At 34.5% G+C, this 23,726-nt stretch overlaps 1 protein-coding gene across 2 annotated transcripts in view; it reads left to right on the forward strand.

Annotated features, from left to right (window-relative positions):
* The window catches only part of mRRF2 (mitochondrial ribosome recycling factor 2), a 95,849-nt gene that overhangs the window by 1,073 nt on the left and 71,050 nt on the right, over window positions 1–23,726 (forward strand). For both annotated transcript variants that reach the window (XM_081730541.1, XM_081730542.1), the window contains exons 2-5: window positions 8,259–8,416; window positions 14,722–14,835; window positions 16,047–16,199; window positions 22,741–23,180. In XM_081730541.1, the coding sequence (XP_081586667.1) occupies window positions 8,269–8,416; window positions 14,722–14,835; window positions 16,047–16,199; window positions 22,741–23,180 (855 nt within the window). In that variant the 5' untranslated portion in view covers window positions 8,259–8,268. The remainder of the gene's footprint in view (window positions 1–8,258; window positions 8,417–14,721; window positions 14,836–16,046; window positions 16,200–22,740; window positions 23,181–23,726) is intronic.

A 23,726-nucleotide genomic window follows, 5' to 3' on the forward strand; every position in this document is an offset into this window, starting at 1 on the left:
ACCCCGTCTGCTAAACATTTACCATATGTTTAACAGAGGGGATCTAGAAGCATATAAAAAACACAAAATTTACAGGAGAAAGGGATGATGCAAGTACTTAGATGTAACATAACGTAATCAAATCTAACATAAACTAACCTAATATTAGTAGAAATAAGCGAAATCCTATCATTTTTTGGAAAATTATACTTTACCCCTACACTAACATAACATAAAGTAACCTAACCGAACCGAATCCAACCTCAAATAACCGTAGCTAACATAAACTAACCTAATATTAGTAGAAATAAGCGAAATGCTACCATTTTTTGGAAAACTATGCTTTACCCCTACACTAATATAACATAAACTAACTTAATACTTTACCAACGGGTTCAAACTAACTGGTTAATACTGTATTAACCTACGCTAATTTGACCTACGTAAATTATCGTACTAACCTAAGCTGCTCTGCTCTAATCTTTTTTTTTTTTTTTTTTTTTTGAATAATTGTTTCCATGGCATATCAGTGTGCATGCATCATATTGTCAATCTGTAGGCAATTATTTGCACATGTTGCATAAAAGCAGTGACTCGAAATAAGTGTTAAGGTGCAGATTACGAATACGGAACAGTTTTATTATTATTATTATTATTATTTTAGGGGTAAATCTATTAATTCACCGAACATGTCAGCCAGCTATGAATCAGCAGAGGAACACCATTAAGAGTTACAAGAAATATGCATTTCGATTTTTGAGAAGTTCATCTTCCGATCTAATAGTAAATATTTTGTCGTTCCACAGATGTCTCACTTCTCAGTTTAGAGTTAGAACCCAGACCGTACTGGACATATGTCACAATCTGTAAACCATAAATCAACAGACCAGGCTTGACATGTTCTGAAATCTTTTCTTCGATTGAGGTAGGCCGTATAAGAATATCCAGTGGACACGCAAGGGTCTAGTGCCTTTTTACAGTTTCGAATTACAAATTAAGTGCACGATAAAAATAAGTGTACCGAAGATTATTTATCTTGAATCATTATCATCCCGCTCTTACATGTGTTCTATTTATGTTTTCTTTTTCATTGTACTATATTTCCTGTCTACCAACTAGTTTTCTCTATTTTCCATCTCAATATCTTGAAATCATTTTCTATTCTATTCTGCAGGATTTATTTTAGTTTAACGTTCGATGTTGGTGTTCCGAGGCTAAGGGAGATGTGCTACAAAGTACTGTCAAATATTCTTATAGCACGGGAACACATTCTTGTAGCATGGTTAACTTCGGTCTGCAATACGCTTTTAGGAAATTTATAATTCATGAAATGAATTGAAACAGTTAATTATATATGAATGATGTTTATCCAAACGCAATGCAATTGTTTATCCAAAGTAAGTTCACGAAAATGTGAATGTATTCTGACAAATGTACAGATATGCATAGTATATTTACTTAAAGTTTATAATACAAAAAGTATTCAGAAGTGTACACACTGGTATTACCAGTTAGCAATATTTATAATTTGATATAATAAAACTTAACGGAGTTTTGAAGAACTACTGACAAGTAATCATGTAAAAATAAAACTAATAATATAAATAAGAAATATTAAAAAAAAACACCTGCGTAATAATAACGATTATCATCATACATATTCTGCAGGGACGTACGCAAGGAGTGAATTCTAGGTTTGGATCCCTCCCCCATCCCCCGAAAGCCAGACTTTTCTGTAAATTAGGCTAATTTTAGGGGTAATTTTACAAATTTTAATATAATTTATTTTATAGTGAAATTGGACCCCTCTTTAAATAAATTTCTGCATTCGTCTGTGTATTCTGCCATCTCTGACAAGCCATTTCCTGCAAATTATGAAGCTTCGATAAACCAAATCAGTGCTCAGATAAACGTTTCATCTTGACTTGGGAGTTATCTATGTTCCTATCGTTCATCAGTTGGTGTTTTCCCTCCTCTTCTTGTCCTTCCATCATATTTTCTATCAGGTACTTTCGTTAAGCAATGTTCTGACCAGTTTCTTTCTTTGTTTTCTTCTTTTTTTTTTCAAATCTACTTTCAACAATGGTTGTTGCTCTCTTACTAGTCCTAATATTTCCTCATTGATGTGCCATTCGACCAGCTAATTTTCTCAATTCTTTTCCACGTACACATACGCTAGCTTGTAACTGTTTGATTTATTTATTTAAATATTAGCTTTTTCGTAATGTTCAAGTTCCTGCTTCGTACAGTATACAACTACACGAAACATTCCGTGAGCCTTTCTCTTAGTTCTGTGTTCAGCCATCTACAAAATACGCTTTGCTTAAAAAAAAAAAAAAAATGTCATTCCGATTCTTGCTTTATTTCCCGTTTGCATTAATCTTCACTATCAGTACTATCTAGTTATTCAAATTCAACTCTGTCACTTATTTTATTTCTTGCTTTTGTAACTTTTGTCGTTGCTACAGCTCCCCTTTCTTTTCAGTCTTTTTTTTTTTTTTTTTTGGGTCAATTCATTCAATATCTTCGTGTTTTTTACAAGTTTTCTAATTTTATGTTCATTTTCGATCTATATTCCACAATGAAACCCATATCGAGACGATAAGGACTTATTTCTTGGCTCATCTAGTCTCGTTGACAACACTGATACAGGCTGTTACAAAAGTGTGGTACAATATTTTGGGAACACATTCCTAACATCAAAATAAGAAAAAAGTTCATGTGGACCTGTGCCGAATGGATAGTTTCGGAGTTATAGGGTGCCGAAAACGTGAAACAAGTGAATTTTGAAAGTTCATAACTCCACTGCTATGGGATCTATCGTAGTCGGGTCAAGACATCACTGAGGAACTAGTATGTAAACTATCCAAATATCCATGTTTAAGAATGCACCATTACATCACACCAATTTTTACAGAGGTAGGTCGAGAGTGATCAAGTACTCCCAAACAGCCTCTCTAAAAATAATTGTGCAAGTACCGAAGGTTTTGAAAGATGGATATTTGGATAGTTTACTTACTAGTTGCTTGGGAATGTCTTGACCTGAGTACAATCGGTCCTATAGTAGTGGAACTATGGATATTTAAAGTTTGTTTTCACGTTTTTCGCACCATATAACTACGAAACTGTAGTTCCGACCATAGGACCATGTAAACTTTTTTTCTTATTTTGATGTCTACAGTATTCCCAAAATTTTGTATGTGTGTATGTATATATATCACTTACAGTATCAGTCAATATACAAAAATTACATTGAGTTAGAATTGAATACAAAAAGATTACGAAATTGCAACCAAGGAATTATTAATAAGAGTCGTAAAGCTCAATAATCACCTCCTTCCCCAAAAGAAGTTACCTATTTCGAATTTGTTTTGCCAAATATCTCATATAAAATTGTCAACTCGCAAGACTCTGGGTGCATTTTCCTTTCACTCCTTTAACACGCCCCCAATTATAATAAAAAGGCACTTTGTCGTGTAGATTATAAAGCTTGAATTATAAGTGTATCTTGAAAAGAAAGAGTTTTTTTTTTTTTTTTTTTTTAATAGTTGGGCTATTGCTATTATTATTATTATCTGAATTTCCTATTCTTCGCACGGGATAATCTGTTCATGGAAAGTATTTGAGTTTCTTTTTCCTTAGGGTGCGCTATTTTAATGAAAGTATAATAATAATGATAAACATTAGTAATGTTGCTCCTCCCGGCATCGGAAGTGTCAGCAACACTGACAACTAATTATTGGACACTAACATCTGTCGCACTCGATTATTTTATGTTACCCCCGGCCTGCCTCCTACCCCTCACCTCCATGAGGTTGAGTGATGAATTTGGACTTAAACGCCATCGGGAGCGTCACTATTTCTCTCAGCCACCCCAAAAATAAGGACTGTACACTAATATCCTTGTTTTTCGATTTATTTTCACATGTTACTCCCTTTCCACCCCTCCCTATACTAATGATGTGATACAAAACATAGCTAGGCCGCAGCTGATTCATGTACTAAAAGTTATCGAATTTAGGACAGTGGTCTAGGAGGAGTTGGCCACCAAACATCGTTACATACCTTTTTATTTGTATCGTTAGTGCTTCCTAGTTCCTTAAAACGGAAATTCCTCCCCCCCCCAAAAAAAAAACCGCTGGAATGTGTGTCCCTAAGTTTTAATAAAGAGTGTATATTATCGAATTTCATCTTTCTAACATGACGGGTTCGTAAAATACTGTATTATTGACAATTTATTTTTAACCGCCTCTCTCCTTCGTAGGGTACACCCAACAGGAAAACAAATCTGATAGAAACCTTAGCTAGCCCATGATCCATTTATGTACCGAAAATCATCAAAATCGGTCCAGTGGTCTAGAAGGAGTTAGCTGTCAAACATTTTTACACTTCATAGATTACTTTTGGTATCTAGGACCTGGCAGAATATACACATAAATACTTGTGAACAGTTTTTACAATCAGAGGCTTTTCTCTTCCATTCACCTTGCTCTTAAAAATAGCAGGATATCTTCCTCCCCTTAAAACATTAGCGTTAATTTTTTCTTTTTTAGCTTTAGGGTGGATGGCCAGGTCAGAAATGAGTTCGAAAGATCCCTTCCCCTCAGAACGGAAACGCTAATAATGACGTCTATGGACAAGTCTGGCAACTGCTTGAACAGCGCGGGATTAATAAATTAATACCAGTATAGGATTGGATAAATTAAATATATTTTTTATCTTTTAATATCCTGTATTGTAATTTGAAGAAAATTTTCACAATGTTGCTTTTCAAAAATAATTTATGTGTATTAGAGAAAGAACCAAGGTTTTATCTGCATTCTGAGCTTGTTAAAATGTTTTGGTGGTTCCTTATGGGTTTGTGATAAATAAGTATTGTAATGTATCACGTGCTAGTGTTTGTAAACGATATCACCTGCTTCTGTTTGTAAACATCAACCACATGCATTTACGTTGAAGAGTATTACACCTCACGTGGGATTACTACAAGAAGCAGACGACAGACCACTAGCCCCACCTGCAAGTCACATGATGACATAGGAGCAGCACTCCCACCGCTGCCTAGAGTGCCTATATATTTGAGAGCATTCAGTGGACACGCACCAGCTCTTCGATTGGTCTCCCTTCCTCGTGCTTGCCTGGAACACTAGGAAAAACTCAACCTCAGAACCTATAGTCTGCTGCGGGTCTCTTGGCTTCCCTTCTATCTGGCTTAGCCTGCTTCGAGGCTCTATGACTTTTAACACCCTCACTGTTTGCCTGGAGCACTGGGGTTTCCTACGCCTCTCTACCTAGCTTGCCCGGAGCTTTGTAGAGATCCTGTCTTTGGCCGCACAGTCTTGGGCTACTTAATTTCTACCTCACAATTGAGAAAATTGTATTGAAGTATTTCTGTAAATACTGTCGTTATTAGAGGAATTTAAAAAAAATAATAAACCGATAGTGGGAGTCGATCTCGGACTCTGATTAACTCAACCTAGCTCTGCTACTCCTTCAAAGGGAAGAACTTTCACAATATTTCTATGACAACTCTACAATATGGCATGAGTAAGATCTCATGAAAGCGTAGTTTTCTCGTGGGATGAGTTTTCGAACGCCTGTTATATATATATATACATTAAATAAAATATATTAAATAATACTTTTGATAAAGTGGATACTTTCAAATATTTAGGATCGATATTAACAGACGAAAATCATATTCACGAAGAAATTAAATGTCGACTAAAAGCAAGAAATTCGTGTTACTGTTCGGTTCAAAATCTCTTGTCGTCGCGAATTCTGTCGAGGAATTGGAAACTTAAAATATATAAAACGATAATCATGCTTGTTATTCTATATGGTTGCGAAACATGGCCGCTTACTCTGAGGAAAGAACATAGACTTAAAGTATTTGAGAACAAGATCCTGAGACGAATATTCGGATCCAAGAGGAACGGGAATGGTGGAAACTTCATAACGAGGAACTACATAAATTATACGGTTTACCAAACATTGTTAGGGTCATCAAGTCTAGGAAGCTTAGGTGGGCAGGTCATGTAGCTAGAATGTAAGAAAGAAACTCTTTCGAAGTCTTGACTGGAAGACCCATCGGAAAACGACCATTAGGGAGACCTAGGCGCAGATGGGAGGATAATATTAAGATGGATCTCGCAGAGATAGGAATACAAAGTAGAAACTGGATCCAATTAGCTAAGGGTAGAAGTCAGTGGAGAGCTTTTGTGAACGCGGCATTGAACCTCCGGGTTCCATAGGCCATAGAGTTAGTTAGTTTATATGTATATTATATATTAAAATTTTGTAAATAACTGTTTTCGTAATAACTAAAGCATGACATGTAGTTAGATTTAAGAAGCAGGAATGCCCCATGCAATGCCCGTTAGTACAGTACCCCATATTATCTAGAACAGTGGTGTCCAATTATAATGGGCCTAAGGGCCATAGTCGTCTTCACTAGTAAGGTGGGGGCTGCACTTATTAATAATAATAATATTATTATGTGTTTGTGACAGGAAGTGGTGTATTTCTTTCGCATTATGGCTTGTAGGCAGAGTTCGAGGAAGAAAGGGTCACCTTTTTTAAGCTAGACCAGATGTATTGATTATTGAAGTAATCGTCCCTTTCAGTGACGATGCCTTGCGTATAGTTACATTAGCGACTGCAGTGTTTCCATGGATGCCTTCGTCTTTTTGTTGTACAGAAGCGTTAAATGGATGCCTTATTTCGAAAGAAGAGTGGAAACATTAAAAGAATGAATAAATATAAATGAAAATATTATCAGTAATAACAATCGTAAATCGTGAGAGGTTTGTGGGCCGCATGCGGCCCGCGGCCTGCCATTTGGGCAGCTCTGATCTAGAAGTATATTCTTAGGTCTCTTCTTTTACGTAGAAGTATATTCTCTAGAGAATAGAAAATTATATGAATATCCATTACACTATGAAATCTGGAGTAATTAAATAACAGCTTTTATCTGATGTTTTATACAATTATGCAATGGGAAATATACAGACGTGTTTTTGAATAATTTAATTTAAGAAATAAAATCTGAAGTGATCCATCCGAAGAAGAAAAATTGTTAATTTTCTCATAAAATCATTAAACACACATTTGAGAATCCATATATAGAAGTTCTTTCTGCACACATTTAACTCTTTACAAGGTCAGGTCTTATTTTCTACTTCGCGTTAAAGCTGAATTTCATATTAAATTATGTCATTTTTTACGGTACCAGTGTGTATTGCTAGGCTCTCGACAAATAGAACTTCGATCCCCATAAACAGAGTAGATGTTCTACCCTCTTATGCTACATGTGATAGGATTTTTTTTCCATTTGATTTGTTGATTTGAGTTTAGCATCCCTTACAGCACGGAGGCTATATGAGACGTGAACTACAGCTTAACGTGAGATCCGAACCACATGAGTTTCCGCCGTAAACCGTACGCAAGTCTTCCAATATTACACTATTAGTTGTAATAAGGTCGGCTTTTAGATTTATTGCTTAGTTTTCGAGCATTGATTGACAAAACATTTCTGATAATATATTGATAAAGCCAATACGTTAATCTCTGGATATTTTGAGTTAAGATTTGTATTTACTGTCAATTTTAAATTATTTCATTTTCACACAATAACAGAACAATACGAGGTGTTCGAAACGGTTCACACCATAGACAAAATTTCAGTATTTGTTCAATGCGCTCTCTGAATTTGACACATCTTTGAGGCGTAATCTGGAGTTGTTGAACACACGGAAGATATAATTTGGGCCAATTGCTTCGCACATGTCCTTGGTTCTTATGCGAAGATGAACCATATCGCGAATTCACCCTCACACAGCAGCGTTATTTCCACACGTTCGTCCTCACTACTACAACATTACTACAACAAAAGAAGAGCGCAAGTATATATATATATATATATATATATATATATACCATTTTTCTTATAGTGTGAGACTTTTCGGACATCCTGTACAATACTGGAATATATGTAGTAGCACTGAAAACCTTTGTAAGCAGTACTGAAAAATATAATATCTGGTCTTGCAGAAATTCCAATCTTGGTCTTTCGCCATATATTTAATCACAGAAAACTAGTTAAACCACTGATAGCTCAAGTGGATAAACCATCCAGTCAACAAGCGGAAGACTAGGCTTCGATTCCCTGCCAGACCAAGAATCAGATTTTTCCCTGTCCTTTTGTGGTGTAATAGTCATAAATCATTATCACAACATTTTGTTGATAATTAAATGACTGATAGATATTTTGGATTCAGGTCCCATGAGATGACCAGGCGTCCTCTAGTGTTTGTGGACAAGTTCTTTCTCCCAAGGAAGAGATTCTTTTCTAAGAAGATTGTGTATCCAAGAAAGGCAGTTGACGATGCCACACGGAAGATCAGAAACATTGGCGTTCTTGCTCACATCGATGCTGGTAAGTAAAAAAAATAATTATTATTATTATTTTATATGTAAAGAAGTGGAGGATTCGCTTGTTGTTTTGGTTAAATCCTAAAATGCCTGTTTTTCACCCGGGAAACATAGATTTATGGAAAATTTGTTGGAACCCCTTCCTTAAGCATACGTATTTTAATCGAATTGGAATTATAAAAGTCCAGCTCAATCCAAGTGATGACTATGTTCAGAAATTCATTTCAAACGGTGCAGTTTTCATTTATTTACGAAAAATTTAAACTCCTTCCGCATAGGATTCACATTTCAATTGAAGTATAATGATAAAAACCTAGTTCAACCAAACTGGTAATTACGTTCAGAAATTCATTTTATTGGTTGAACCGGTTCCTTAGTTTCGCTATATATATTGAATACAAAGTTGGAAATTAAAACACTATAGAAATTGCCCCGTTTCTCTCCCTTAGGAACAGAAATTTCGAAAACGCGGAAATACAAATCCAGTTAACGTTAATGAAAAAAGTTATTTACTGAGTTTCATATTTCTAACTTGAGGGGCTCCTGAGATGCAATATTTTTGGCATAAATTTTGAATTCCCCTTTTCACCCCTTAGAATACCCATTTTATATAAAATAGCATGATAAAAAAAAAAAAAGTTTGGTACTGTATTCAAAAATTCATTTCAAACGGTTCACCCGTTTTCCCGTGACGCGATCACAAATTAAGATCACTTTAATTGTTATTTACAGAGATATAATTAAATTAAGTGAATGAGAAAAATATGACAAGATCTGGTTTTGGATCCACAGTTTTCTCTTAGCGTGCCTTTTAGCTAACCATTAAGCTGTCCAATATTATGGACAGTGATATTGAAATGTCTAACGCACCAGCATGGTTATCTAGACTCTCAGTAAAATGACACATTCATCCTTAGTGCTATAACCCTATATATTCTATATTTTTTAGTATCTACTCCTGTAATCTTATACGTTGCATATGTCTTCCAGCACTATGTAAGTTTGAAGCTTGTATGTGCAATGTTGTCATATTAAACGCTGTTGCCAAGTGATGTAGAAATTCAACCCTCAGTCTTATCTGTTACTGTATGTCCTAAAGAATATATAATAAAATGTTTACAGTCTTAATGTTTGTTTTTATTAATGTAGTTGCTAATAATCCTATCCCAGTCCTTCCCTTTGTAGATTTTCTGTCCTAATATAATAAGCTTCAAGTAAGTTTCTTTCAATATTAGTAGAGAGCTCCTTCGTAACTAAGCGGTTAGCGTACGCGCCTTTGGCGTGGGATTAAATTCCCGGTGGGAGCCCATGTGGTTCGGATTCCACGTTAATCAGTAGGTCCCGTTTCATGTAGCCTCGCTGCTGAAAGGGACATTGAACTCCAAATCAAATCAACTCAATATTAGTAGAGGCCCATGCAACACTTTTACCTTTTGTACTAAATGTTCTTTTGCTTAATGGATGAGTCAATATTTGCCACATAACATAGCAAAATTCGAATACATAGGTAATAATAGTTTAGAGATAAAGAAGAAAGCATGTTCTCTAGTTAATTAAAACTAGCATCCATAGACATTATTGACATGTTTATAGCCATACCTATAAATTTCGCTATCTTATATTTCCAAAAAAAAAAAAAAAAAAAAAAAGGGCTTAAACTTAATAAACTGAATGACTTAGACATTTATGAATTAATCAAAATGTCAGAAGTATGTTTACTGAATAATTCTCTTTTCTTTTTTTTAAATTTGAGGACTGAATCTATTGGCAAAAAGACGCCTTTTCCATCTAAAGTTCCTTATTTCCAGTACTGGCTAAATCATTTCGAAACTGACATTTTAAGGAGCGTTCAAAAAGAAACGAGTTGAAGGCTCTAATATGCACACTGGTGATAGAATGGTAATATCCTTGCGTGTGTAACAAATAGACGTTCCGACAAGAGCACGGGAAGACAACCCGCCACTAGAGGGTCACGTATGCAAGCCACATGACTTATAAAGCCAGCTGAAGCAGACGCCAATCGTCCAGCACGATCATGTGCCCAGCGTTTCGCGTAAACATTGACCAACTTTCGCCAAGCGATCAAATCGAAACGACCACGCAAGTTCACTCGTGAGGTCATTTTGCTCCATGACAATGCCCGACCTCATACGGCCAACACAGTGAGGGAAGCCGTGCAGAAATTCAAGTGGGAAGTTCTCGATCATCCTACATACAGTCCAGATCTCTCTCCCTACGAATACGCCATTTATAGTCTCCTTAAAAAGACTGAGGGGCAAACGATTCACATCGGACGACAACTGGTTTGCAATGCAGCCCAGGGAATTCTACGAGACAGCCATTCACCGCCTTATGTCGCAGTGGGACAAGTGCCTCAACAGCCAGAGCCAATAGTTCTAACATACAGGTAAGAGTTTCTGTTCTTCGGCCTCCGGCTCGTTTCTTTTTGAACGCTCCTTATAGATAACCCTGAACTAAAATACATAAAATGTCGAGTGTGAGAAGAACGTATACACACTTTGAACTGTCATAGAAGATTTATTTTCCAATCTACAAGATTACATTTCAGAAAGAAAAGAACTTTGCTACGTTTCCTCAGCAGGTGGCAGCAAAATCGTTGGTCTAGCTGAACAACCTAGTTACTGGCAAGAGAGTAATATCAACATGGTGGACGGATATTTGAACTTGGAAAAGCAGAAACAGGTGTACTGACAGTTTAAGAATATTGCTGCGGTTCAGAGACAGTCGAGACATGATTATGGGACTAATTCACCTTCAAAGATAACAATTGAACGTCTACGAGATAAATCCGAGGTTCATGGAACAATGTGTGATGCGCAAGAAGTTCGATCAGAACAATGTCGCACGGCTACAGGTGCTGAATCCTCAGTTGCGGTAGTGGAACTTTTTAAGCCTTCACCACAAAAATCTTCAAGGCAGGAGTCACGTGAGAACAATGTAAGTATTAGTAATGTGTAACACACACTGAAGAAAGGTAAGGTGCTTGTGTATGTTTGCAGGGTTGGTGCAGCAGTAAAGTGACGGCGACCCAGATCGCAGGATCAATTTTGTAAGTGGGTTCAGGAGATGGTTAACGTGAACCGGAATTTATGGGTAGTGTTGTTGGATCGGATGAGCACAATTCAAACTTAATGCAACTGTCAATAGGTATAATAGTGTGTACTGAACTGAAAATAATCGACATATTACTGTAGAAAAGTGCAAATTTGCCTGGTGTAAATGTGTGGAATGGTTTGTCTCCTAGGTTGCTCATTGGAGCTGAGCCTTTCTGTTTTGACGGTATTGTAACTGGAGAAAAGTACTTAACAATGCTTGCTGATTCCACTTGCCCTGCCATTCGTGCAATGTACGGTAATGATATGTTATATTGCCAACAAGATGCACTGCCGCACTCTCATAAGGATGTGCGAAGGTAACTGGATCAAAATGTACCAGGCCGGTGAATAGGACGCAGGAGGTCAATCGAGTTTCCCACACACTCTCCAGACCTTACACCGATTTTTTCTTATGGAACACAGTAAAAGATGAGGTTTATGGTAAACCAAGTAACCTGGACATTCTTTGGAATGAAATTCGATTGTAGAAATCCCATTCGACACTTTGGTTCGAAGAACAGAAGCAGTCGTAACCCGTACTCAAACATGTATCAATGGTAAGGCCACCATTTTGAACATTTTCTTTAACAATCGTTTAGAACATTCAGTTTAACCAGAAAGTACACTTAGTTATTCCAGGAATTTAGCCGTGTAGGTGTGAAAATAAATTTTCTATGACAGTTCAAAGTGTGTATATATATATTTTTGACTCGCCCTGTATTTTCATTTCGCAGATACATTCAGGTTTACAAAAATAAACAATTGAGTTATCTTCTAAGGAAATTAGAGACAAGGATAAAATATACGATCGGAAAGTAAAGTAAGAATGTATTAATTTCTTAGCCAATACATTTTAGAAGAAATGCAATATATTTCAACCCAAAGTATACAGGAAGCTTTTAGCAATATATTCGTAAAAAGAACTTCGGGCACTCTTGATAGACCACAAACATATTTAATAGAGCTTTCAGATTGATTAGAGCTGCAGGAAGAATTGGATGTAAAACTAATAAAATATCAAATCTAAAGTCCTGTCACAATGGAAACATGAAAAAAAAAAAAAAAAAAAAAAACATTATATTTTCAAGACGTGGGAAATGGGTCTGAAAAATTCTTAGCTTCCCTTTTCCCTGGGTGTCATTTCCGTTGTGTCTACGGATATCGTACAAGTTATAGAAAATAGCTAAAAGGCACAAATTAAAGTTCGTTTTAAAGTTCCCAGAAAGTACATGGAAAGAATTTTAAGTCAATATGAAAATTATTTCGTGGACAAAAGCGGTCCAAGTAGCTTATATCAGGTGTTTTGCTCTCGTGATGCTTCCTATATTGGAATGACCAAAAGAAACATTGGCACTAGGGTAAAGGAACACAATAGAGAGTTGCACGAGAATAGGAAAGCTGTTTCAGTTTTATCGAAACATCTCCAAACAACAAAAATATTCAATACAAGAGGTAGAAGTGCTACATCGTAGTACTATTAACATTTCGAAGGAAGTATTTGAAGCGTATTATATTAAGAGGAAAAAAAATTCGCTTTTGAACACCGAAAAAGATAACAGTGAGAAGGACTTGGAAACGAGTACACACTACATTATTAAAAACAAGGATTAAGACTATAAATACTTTATTATATATTCTTTAGGACATACAGAAATTAAAGATTGAAAGTTGAATTTTTACGTCAGTTGGCAACAATGTAACAAGTTTGACACATGCACGTCAGTTAAAAATACAACATAGCTATACATAATGTTTAAGTTAACGTGTGTTTCAAAATTCAAGATCTCAAATGAATAGCGTGGTAACGGCCCGAAATAAGGTTGCCATATTTCTTCACTGTAAATACAGAATGCACATCGTAAGCAATCAAAAACTTGAAGCAGATTTCTAAACATACATACAATACGTAAATTATTTTGGTATTTAAAAATATATGAAGTTACCTTTTTAACAGTACATTTAATGATTTTGACCATTTTGATTAATAGATATTTCTTACTGTACAACTTTCATATAGGACAGGACAATAACTCGTGCATTAGGTTTGCCTTCAACTTAAAGAAATCGGAACATATCCTACCAGTGCTAAATAGAAACGATATTTTAACAATGTCGAGAAGAAGATACCTACGCTATAGTTGTCTGATATATAAAATCCTTAAAACTCAATCCCCACAATATTTATATTGTAAATTTACAAAGCGGTCACAAATTCACTCTCACGTTACGCGTAACAGTGAGAAATTCAATGTACAAAGACTTAAACTGAAGATAGTGCAAGGATCATTTTCTAGAGCAGGTCCGAGAGTATGGAATGCGATACCGAAAGCTCTCACGGAAATAGAGTCATTTAATTCATTTCGAAATTCATTAAAATCACATTTGATGAAATCCCAGCGACTAACCTCTGGCACTTACGACTTTACAGTTTTATGTAAGAACTTAGCTAAATCCAACAATATCGATACTTTTTATTGCATATGTGACCTGTTTATTTTCTTATTTATTCTTTTACTTGTATTTTTTTTTTTCGTTCTTTTTGATGTGTAATCTTTATTATTGTATTCTTTCGACAAATGTTAGGTGGTAGAGCAGCCATGGCTGAACCTCGCCCGCTTCAATAAAGACATTTTCATTCGTTCATTCAATAAAGTATAAAATACAAGACGTCTGGCAACCCTTATCTAGAAGAAAGTAGAACGTGGGAAGGTTCCACGGTGCGACAAGATATGGTTTCAGTGTCACGAAAGAGTTTTGTGTTTCGAGTTCTAAAACAGCTCAAGCGTGAACAGCTGTTCCTTTAATGACTTAAGCTATACCTGTTTTAGGTAGCAAACAGCTGCTTTATTTAGTTATGAAACTTTTTTTTATTTCCTGTGTTATGCATCGTATTATGTGTGCTATATTGCAGTATGTCCACACTATAAATAATATTGACGAATAGTTGCATAAAAATGGCCCACCTGCCTGTGTTTTTGCCCTTTAATAATCGGAAATTAAATGTAGACTTGTATGTTTATTTCCAAAATTCTGCCTTCAGCAGTATATATGTATAATGTAACATTATACGTGCATGTATATGTATATTGTATGTAATATAATGTATATGCTCGAAGAAGTGTTTTTGTGCGCCACCCGGTATATTCAGTAGATCACAAATCTTTCAGTGTTCATTTGTGTACATTATTTGCAGGAAAAACAACAACAACGGAAAGAATGCTTTACTATTCTGGCTTAATTCATAACATGGGTGAAGTTCACCATGGCAACACTGTAACGGACTACATGGAGCAAGAGAGGCTTCGAGGTAAATTGTCAATCACTTTTCATTTGTATTAGCTTGAACATTTTGGATGGCAGTAATGCTAAGTGGAATTTGAATGTAGGGGAGTTAAGAAAGAGTTTCAGTCGTCGTTCTTAGTGCCAATCCTTAATAAAGACTTTCTTCAACAGTTTTCTTCATTTTCTGTTAAGTATTCCATCGTGCTGTAACACTTAAATGAGGTGAAAGTTGTTTTCCTTTCATATCGCAGGGAAGAAGAATATTGAAAAGTAAAATATAAACGTAGATCCATATTTTTATTTCCCAGTATTAAGGGAGTTGTCCAAGTCTTATACACTTAAGTGAAAATACTCTTAATATTTAAATAATAGTTGTTAAATTCGGGAAGAGAAATTTTGAGCGCAAATTCATATTTTTTACCTGTAAAATGAGTGTTTGTTTTTTAGTTTTTAGAGCTATTGCAGCAATGTTTAAGCGTGACAAAAATTACAAGTAGGATTAACGTTAATGCAATTTAAATTTTTGATTAAGTTGCATTAACTGTTGTGCTGATAATACATTCTAAATTCTTATTGAGGTTAGTGCGTGGGTTTTCTCAGGGTACTCCCGTTTCCCCTACATTACCATTCCACCAATTCTTCCATCATCATTCACTTGTCTTAATCATCCGTCTGCCTTAGCGTAAACGGCGTAATCGTAGGACGTTAAACTGAAAGATTTCCTATCAAGGTTATCATACTTGATAGTGTATTGTCAGCAGTTTCATTCAAAAATTTAAGTTATATTAACGTTAAACCTCCCTTGCAATGTGTACTCAAACATATGATATTATGGCAACTGGTCATGGGAGCATAAGAGGTAAAAGATTGACTATATTCTGTAGAGTGCCTCTTCCAGAGTTAATGTGCTTTTATATATATATATATATATATATATATATATATATATATATATATATATATATGTTTTGCAGTAGTTTTTGTGTTTGGTCAGCTATATTTCTTATTATGGGGTGTATTACAGTGTAATATTAAATAATATACGCTAGTTCTTGCATTTCGGTTTTATTCGTTCATTGAGTGACTGAAGAAGAGAGGAGCGGGTCGTGAAAATATTTTCATTACATTATATATTCACTCACAAAATTAGTTACATTTTCAAGTTAGAATTATTCTTGTTATACGAGACATTATTCTTGTTATGCCATGATCATGTTAATGTTCATTTCACTTCAGGTATTACTATTACATCGGCTGCTGTGACATTCATGTGGAAGGGTCATCGCTTTAACTTGCTTGATACTCCTGGTCATATTGATTTCACAATGCAGGTGGAACAAACTCTTGGCGTAATGGATGGAGCCATAATTATACTGGACGGATCTGCTGGTAAGACTTTTATATACGTAGGTACTTGTAAATATATACAGTATATGTAAAGCGTTTTAAAAATTCCGGATTTTAAAACTTTATTTAAACAAGTTAACTACTGAATTTACTTCGGGAATTCACTATCGAACGAAAGAACAACTGTTTTTTCGTTTCGGCTACCTGTGTCAAAGCATCATTTTGTGCGAAGTTCATTAAGAATCCTTGAACCTTGATAGTGGCAATTCATTTCATTCGTAGTACGAAAATGTACAGGAAAATGTGAGTTGCCTGTGCAAGAGAAAATCAACTAGTTGCCAATCAACTTAGAGGAAAAGTAGAGAACATATGTGGGCATGTTTTATACCCAGCCCAGGGAAAGCAGCTATAGTTGCAACTTAAAAACTAAGTATGATAAAAGTAACAGTGTGAAGAATTCAGTGTTAGGTGTTAGCGTTTGTGATTTATGTCATGTCGTTTTTGTTAGTTGTGACGATCAGCGAATATTGATCACAGGTTTCAGAAAGTTTAGTTCACAGTTCCATGATATCATAACGATGATAACATAATAATAATAATAATAATAATAATAATAATAATAATAATAATAATAATAATAATGTTTAAATGTTTATTAGGGACAAACAGCTACAGCCACAAAGTGCCCCCAAGAAAGATTATACAAATATAGGGCATTTACATTTAAACATAACATAAAAATGAAACATGCAAAAAAAAAAAAAAAAAAAAAAAAAAAAAAAAAAAAAAAAAAAAAAAAGCAATGGGTATTACAGATGAACATACAATGAAAATCATAATGAAAAAACAAATAAACATAATTATCATCCCAAGTACATCTCAAACAAAGTACACCCAGTCATGAGACTAAAATAATAACATATAAGCATAATTTTCAAATCAATTGACACCTTAATTAAAGTACACTCACTCAAAAGACAAAGAATACAAAATAAGCATATGGCATGTAAAACTCATAACCAAGATAAAAAAAAAAAAAAGAAAAAAAAGAAGTGTAGTATCCAAAAAAGGAAGCAAGGATAAAAGAGAGAAAGATGATAGGAAAAGAGAAAGAAAGTTGAAAGAGAGAACAAGAAAAACAACGTAAAAAACCTAAAAAACAAAAAATCTCAAATACCACCTTACAAGTTAAGAAGAAAAAAAATTATATATCCTTTAGAATTTTAATTAATTGTGAACGGATTTTAACAAAATTACTTTGAAAGATATCTATAGCATAGTAATACTTATTGGCTGTATCTATAGTTTTATAAATTGAACATTTCAGGGTAGGAACATTCGAAACAAAAGGTACAAAATTTCTAACATTGCGATATGGAATTCTTATGGACCATAGACCATCAATAGAAAAGACACCTTGAAGAATATTATGAAAGAAACTTAAATCAAAAATACACCGCCTATCAGTCAGAGGTAACAAATAAAGCTCTTTAGATATACAAGACAGACTCATATATTTGAAGTTTTTAAACTTCCATCGTAACCAAGCCAAAAAATTGTTTCGAACAGATTCTATAGCATTTACAAAATACTTAGTTTCACTATTCCAAATAACAGTGCCGTACTCCAAATGGGATCGCACGTTGCAAATGTACAAAGTCTTACAGGTGTTGACATTCGAAAAATTACGGCATAGACATTTTAACATAGCTAAGTTCTTCCTAGCCTTAGAAGTTATTACCTGTAAATGCTTGTTGAATAATAACTTGTTATCTAAAATTATTCCTAAATCCTTGGCATAGGCTCCAAAATCGATTCTCTGCTTACCGACTGTGTAATTATACGAAAGAAGATCAGTTTTCCTTGAGAAAGTTATCCTTTAGTTTTGGTAATATTCAAAGGCAAAAAATTGTTTTCAGACCACTTGACCACTAATTCAATATTATCTTGTAGGGTTACTTGATCTTGAAAGTTTTTAATTTCTTTAAAAACTTTTATGTCATTGACATACATCAGATATCTACAATTTAACTTCTCAGGTAGATCATTTACATATAACAAAAACAACAACGAACCAAGATTAGAGCCTTGAGGCACACCAGATGTTATATTATGAATAGAAGACATATAGCCGTTATACCTTACTTTGAATTTTCTATTATTTAAGTACGAATTTAGCCACTTTATTATTTGATTGGATAATTTGTACTTATACAACTTACTTATTAATAAGTGATAAGGTAATTTGTCAAAAGCTTTGGCACAATCAAAGTAAATAACATCTGTCTGACCACCCGATCGAATAACAGAAAACAAACTATGAACAAAGCATGCCAAATTTGTAATAACTGATTTTTCATTTATAAACCCATGTTGATTTACGTCCAACTGATCACGTACAGCATTATACAAGTAGTTGTACATTATTTTTTCAAAAATTTTAGGAATAACATTCATTATAGAAATTGGTCTATAATCATTTATTTTGTCACCTTTAGTCTTAGGTATTGGTGTTACGGCTACAATTTTCCAGGCTTCAGGATAAATATTTTCATTTAAACTCCAATTGAACAAAGATGCTAACACTGGTGAGATTACCTCAGCTACACCTTTTATAATAAAAACAGGTATTCCATCTATACCTAACGCAGATTTAGTCTTTAAGGATTTAATAGCATCTCTTACATTTCTAGTTGTAATAGGATGTATTTTCGTTTCACAGAAAGTTTGTGATGATGTTGAATAATTATTTGTATTGCTAATATTTGAAAATGTCTGGTAGACTGATGCGAAGTACTCTGCAAATAAATCTGCCAACGACTCGCAGTCGGTAACCAAAGAATCATTTACTACAATTCCAGTTGCAGTGTTGTTTTTACCCTTAGATACATATCTCCAAAATTTCTCAGGATTGCTTTTTAATTGATTTTCCATTTTAATATAGTGAATACGTTTGTCATCTTTTAATTGAGTCTTAAAAGCCTTGCGGTAATTAGCAAATAATAAATAGTCTTCATGCTTTAGTGTAATTTTATACTTTTTGTGTGCTAAATTCTTTGCTTTTAATAAAGAAACAGATTTTATGGAGTACCAACAAGGATATTTAGATATTCTTGGCCTAGATTTCGGAATATTTGTTTCCATAGCTAATACAATTGCTTTTTTAAAATCGACAACAGCTTCATTTATATCTGGTTTTAACAAGATATTATACCAATCTATATTAGCCAGTTGTTGATATAATGCATAATAATCACCTCTAACAAATTGAAAACGGCCAGAAAACTTATTTATTTTGCAACCTTTAGGTAAAAACACAATGATTTTAATCGGATAATGAAAAGTATCAGGATAGAGCAGGAACTGAAGGTTCAACACACAGGTTAGTATTTTCCAAAAAAACAGACAATTGCTGAAACTTCAATTTGGAGTAATAATGTATTCCTGGAAGCTGTTCATTATTTAACGAATCAACTTTGGATATATTGAAATCTCCAAGAATCAGTATATCATTTTCCAAAGGATTCAACCTACTAGAAATATGGTTCAAATAATTTTCATAATTCACAGGGGAAAAAGTTGGTTGAAAATAAACACACGATATTAAGAGATTCTTTCCAGTATTACATTTTAGTTCAATCCACACACATTCACTTATAAGTTCAAGATCAGGCCTGCGATTCACCATGAAGTTTTTCCTTATTGCTATCAAAGATCCACCACCTTTTTGACATGACTCTTCACTATATAGTCTGTCGGCTCTAAAACATGTATAGGTGTCTGGGAAATAATCATAGTCTCTATGAATATCGGATAACCATGTTTCTGTTACTGCGATTATATCATATTCACAGTCAGAAATTGAAGAGAAAAAATCACTACTTTTAGTTCTAAGTCCACGAACATTTTGATACCAAATTTTAAGGTTTAGGTTCATCATGCTTAGTAGGAGAATTATGATTAGTAACTTCGCCATAATTCCGCAATCTACCATAGAAAGGACCTATGAGAATACATGTAGGCCACACTTTTAGGATCGTTTATTCGGGAAAAATATGATTCATTCACCTCTATATGAAAGGAAGAGTAAGAATTATATTTAGTCTTCAGTCTGGTACAAACCACTTCTTTCACATTGAGTTCCTTAACAATTCCTTCAACTTCTTCACTAGTAACTAACGGGTTAAGTCTTGTTACAAACATTTTTTTTTTCTTTCTTGATTTAGATACCAGGTTTGAATTACCTGAGCCACAGCCAACGGTGAGTTTCCTTGGTTCTCTCCGAGAATTTGAAATCGGCAATTTGTTAGCTCTCAGAGCTTGAAATGGTTTATTATTTTTGGATAGTACTTGAGACCAGAGTGAAGGTGTTGATTTAGAGGATATTTGCTCATCTTTTCCAGTTTCACTATTATCCGTTAGATGTGGGAAATGATTTTGATCATTGATATTAGGAATCGGTGTAAATTCTTGTTCAAAGTCCTGGTTAGAAGTTGAGATCTTACGGGTGTACACTTGTTCTCCAATCAACAAACCTCTCAACAAAGAGTTTTCTTTCCTCAAACTTACAAGTTCATTTTTAAGTTCAAAGAGTTCATGTAAAAGTTCACTCTTGATCTTGTTTACACTAAATTCAAGTAATTTTGTTATCATTTCAAAGTCCATAGAAGAACCCTTACAACAAGATAACTGGTCATCTTGTCTCTTTTCATTTTCAGAGATACGTATTTGCCTACCACTAGTTGAACTACCACAAACAAAAAAATCATCTTTTTGAACACGAGCACTACATTTAAATTCACTTAATTGGATATGTTCCTTTTTACTAATTTGTTCAAAACAAGCTGAGTCATATTTTCTCTGACAAGTATTACATTTAACAGTTTTCTGCTTTCCATATATACATTGATTACATTGTGGACAATCATCTGCTAGAGGTGCCATTTAATATAAACATAACAACACTAAATGAAAGGAAAAGAGAAAAAAAAAATAAAAACAATGAACGCACACACAGACGTACAAAAGACTCCAAACGGCCAAAAAGGAATCTGTTCACAAATTAAAAAAAAAAAAGAAATCAGCTTCTCGACCTGCCAGAGGATCTAAAATCACTGAAGACCTCACGACCCAACCTATTATTGTGAAGCTTAGGAACAGAGAAGATGGAAAGGTCCCTGCTTAGCCACCATAGAGCCCTGCTGCGAGATATTAATGCACCTCGACTTACTGCTCACGGTGTTTCCAGCCCCACCTCGTAGAAGGGATAGTTGCTCATTGATGATAATTGGCAAAAAAAAAAAAAAAAAAAAAAAAAAAAAAAAAAAAAAAAAAAAAAACTTAAAAGAAATGAGCAACCACGGGGCCAAAGGCCGATAATAATAATGATAATACCTAGTTCTACCTTGATGATATTGTGGTACAGATTCCATTCTAAATTTTAAGTCCCGTCTGATGTAGTGTTGGTAATGAAAATAATAACAATAGGTATTTACTTGTGCTTGTTTGTGTTATAAAGGGTCTGCTACTTAAAGTAACCCCGGAAAATGCTAGTTTAAAATAAATTCTAAAAGGTACAAGAGGATGTAAAACAAAACATTTACGTGTGATAGTAGTATATATATAAGAAATCAAATAAAATGAGGTTGTCACAGATGATGCTGGGATATATATCCTCCGTGCGCGTCTAAACACAACTGAACCTGACTTCCATGTTTATAAGCATGGCTGCAGAACCTCTAGTGTCATCGCTTGGATCTCGCGTTGGGTATTATCCTGTGCCTCTGTCCTGTTGGCAATCACCGAGTGTGAGTTCCTGACCATTTAACTGATTCACTGACCTCCCGGAAACCTTAATGATAGAACGTCCAAGCGTCCTAGTGGAAGGACATAGCGTCTTACAGACAGCACGCACAGAAATTGTGAAAATGTATAGTTTCTCGTACTGCTAGCAGGATGTAATTGAACTTCGATATAGTAGACATACATAACCTTTAGGTACAATTTCATGTCATTGTTCCTTCGTTATTAGCTTTGATGTCAAGTCTGTTGTTGAACAGTGAGTGAGTATACTTTATATCATATTTACTTTATAAATAATTGCAGTATATGTTATTATTTGTACTTAAATGTAATATATATCCGTTGCAGAGACATTGGTACTAGTATATTTTGAAAATGTAATGTGATGTTACTTATTTTTTTTTAACTCTTCTACTGGTAGTGTTACTGTATTGTAACTAATAAATACATTAAAAAAAAAAAAAAAAAAAAAAAAACTAAGAGTCATTTTATAACAGAATATAACACAATAGAATATTATAATCGTAACATATAATCATACTTCCATCCTGCTGGCACGATGCTTCTAGCGTACTAAAACAGGTACAATATCGTCTTACCGGAAGGACAAATGCTTGGACGTTCTATCATTAAAATATGTACAACAGTAAATGACTATTATAGGTGCTACCTTTGAATGGGACATCGTTAGTTTGCATATGTATATGAATGTCTCCCTACTAGACCCATAAATGTAAGGAACGTAAGTCATTCTATAAACCACTTTCGTTTCCCTTTTCAGGTGTAGAGGCTCAAACTTTAACTGTATGGCGACAGGCCAGTGATTACAGTATTCCTCGTCTTATCTACATAAACAAAATGGACAGAAACGATGCAAATATAAAGTTATGTTTGGACAGTATAAGATCAAAATTGGACGCAATTCCGTTTCTCGTTCAATTACCGATAAAAGATAGTAACCGACTAAGTGGTGTTGTGGATATTATTCGTTTAGAGAAACTTGTGTGGGACCAGCATGAAGGAAAACAGTTTAAAAGAAGTATTTTAAGTGAGGATGATGGTAGATTGTTCGAGGACTGTGTTGCAGCGAGGCGAACTCTTGTAGAGCAGTTGGCTGATGCTGATGATGTCGTAGCAGAGCAAATAATTCAAGAGGAAAGTCTTGATAAAATTCCGGCGGAAAACTTGGAATTGAGTTTAAGACGAGCAACGATAGAACAGGTACTCTCTGCAGCAACTAAATCGACGATGTTCCTATGGTAATTGTTTATTTTACTGCATCAATAATTGAGGCGTGCGGACGAACAACAGGACAAAAGTCAGCTTAAGTCAAGCTCGGATTTCGAGTGGAACATCAAGATTTAGGCTTCCACTATCGGGACTCAGGGTCTGTTTCCTCGAGAAACCGCCAGATAGTTAAGTGCAGCAAAGAGACACGTGCAGATTCATGAGTCTTTTAAATTGTCTTTCCTGCAAAACTTGCTCGATGGCGCTTTTCCCGTTGCACGGCCGCGCGCCTCAATTATTGTGACCAAATGTCTTAAGATTATTAACACAAAACATTATATATTCTAGAAGCTACTCTGGCTCTAAAATTCATCATATGTGTGATAGTGAATGCACCATCTATGATATATTCGCTAAAGCCTGTATTTGAGATATAGTCGCCAGTAAAAGTATGTAGTCACACACACACACACATATATATATATATATATATATATATATATATATATATATATATATATATATATATATATATATATA

The sequence above is a fragment of the Thermobia domestica genome, chromosome 11 (assembly GCF_964235325.1).
Source record: "Thermobia domestica chromosome 11, izTheDome1.hap1.1, whole genome shotgun sequence".
Classification (NCBI taxonomy): domain Eukaryota; kingdom Metazoa; phylum Arthropoda; class Insecta; order Zygentoma; family Lepismatidae; genus Thermobia; species Thermobia domestica.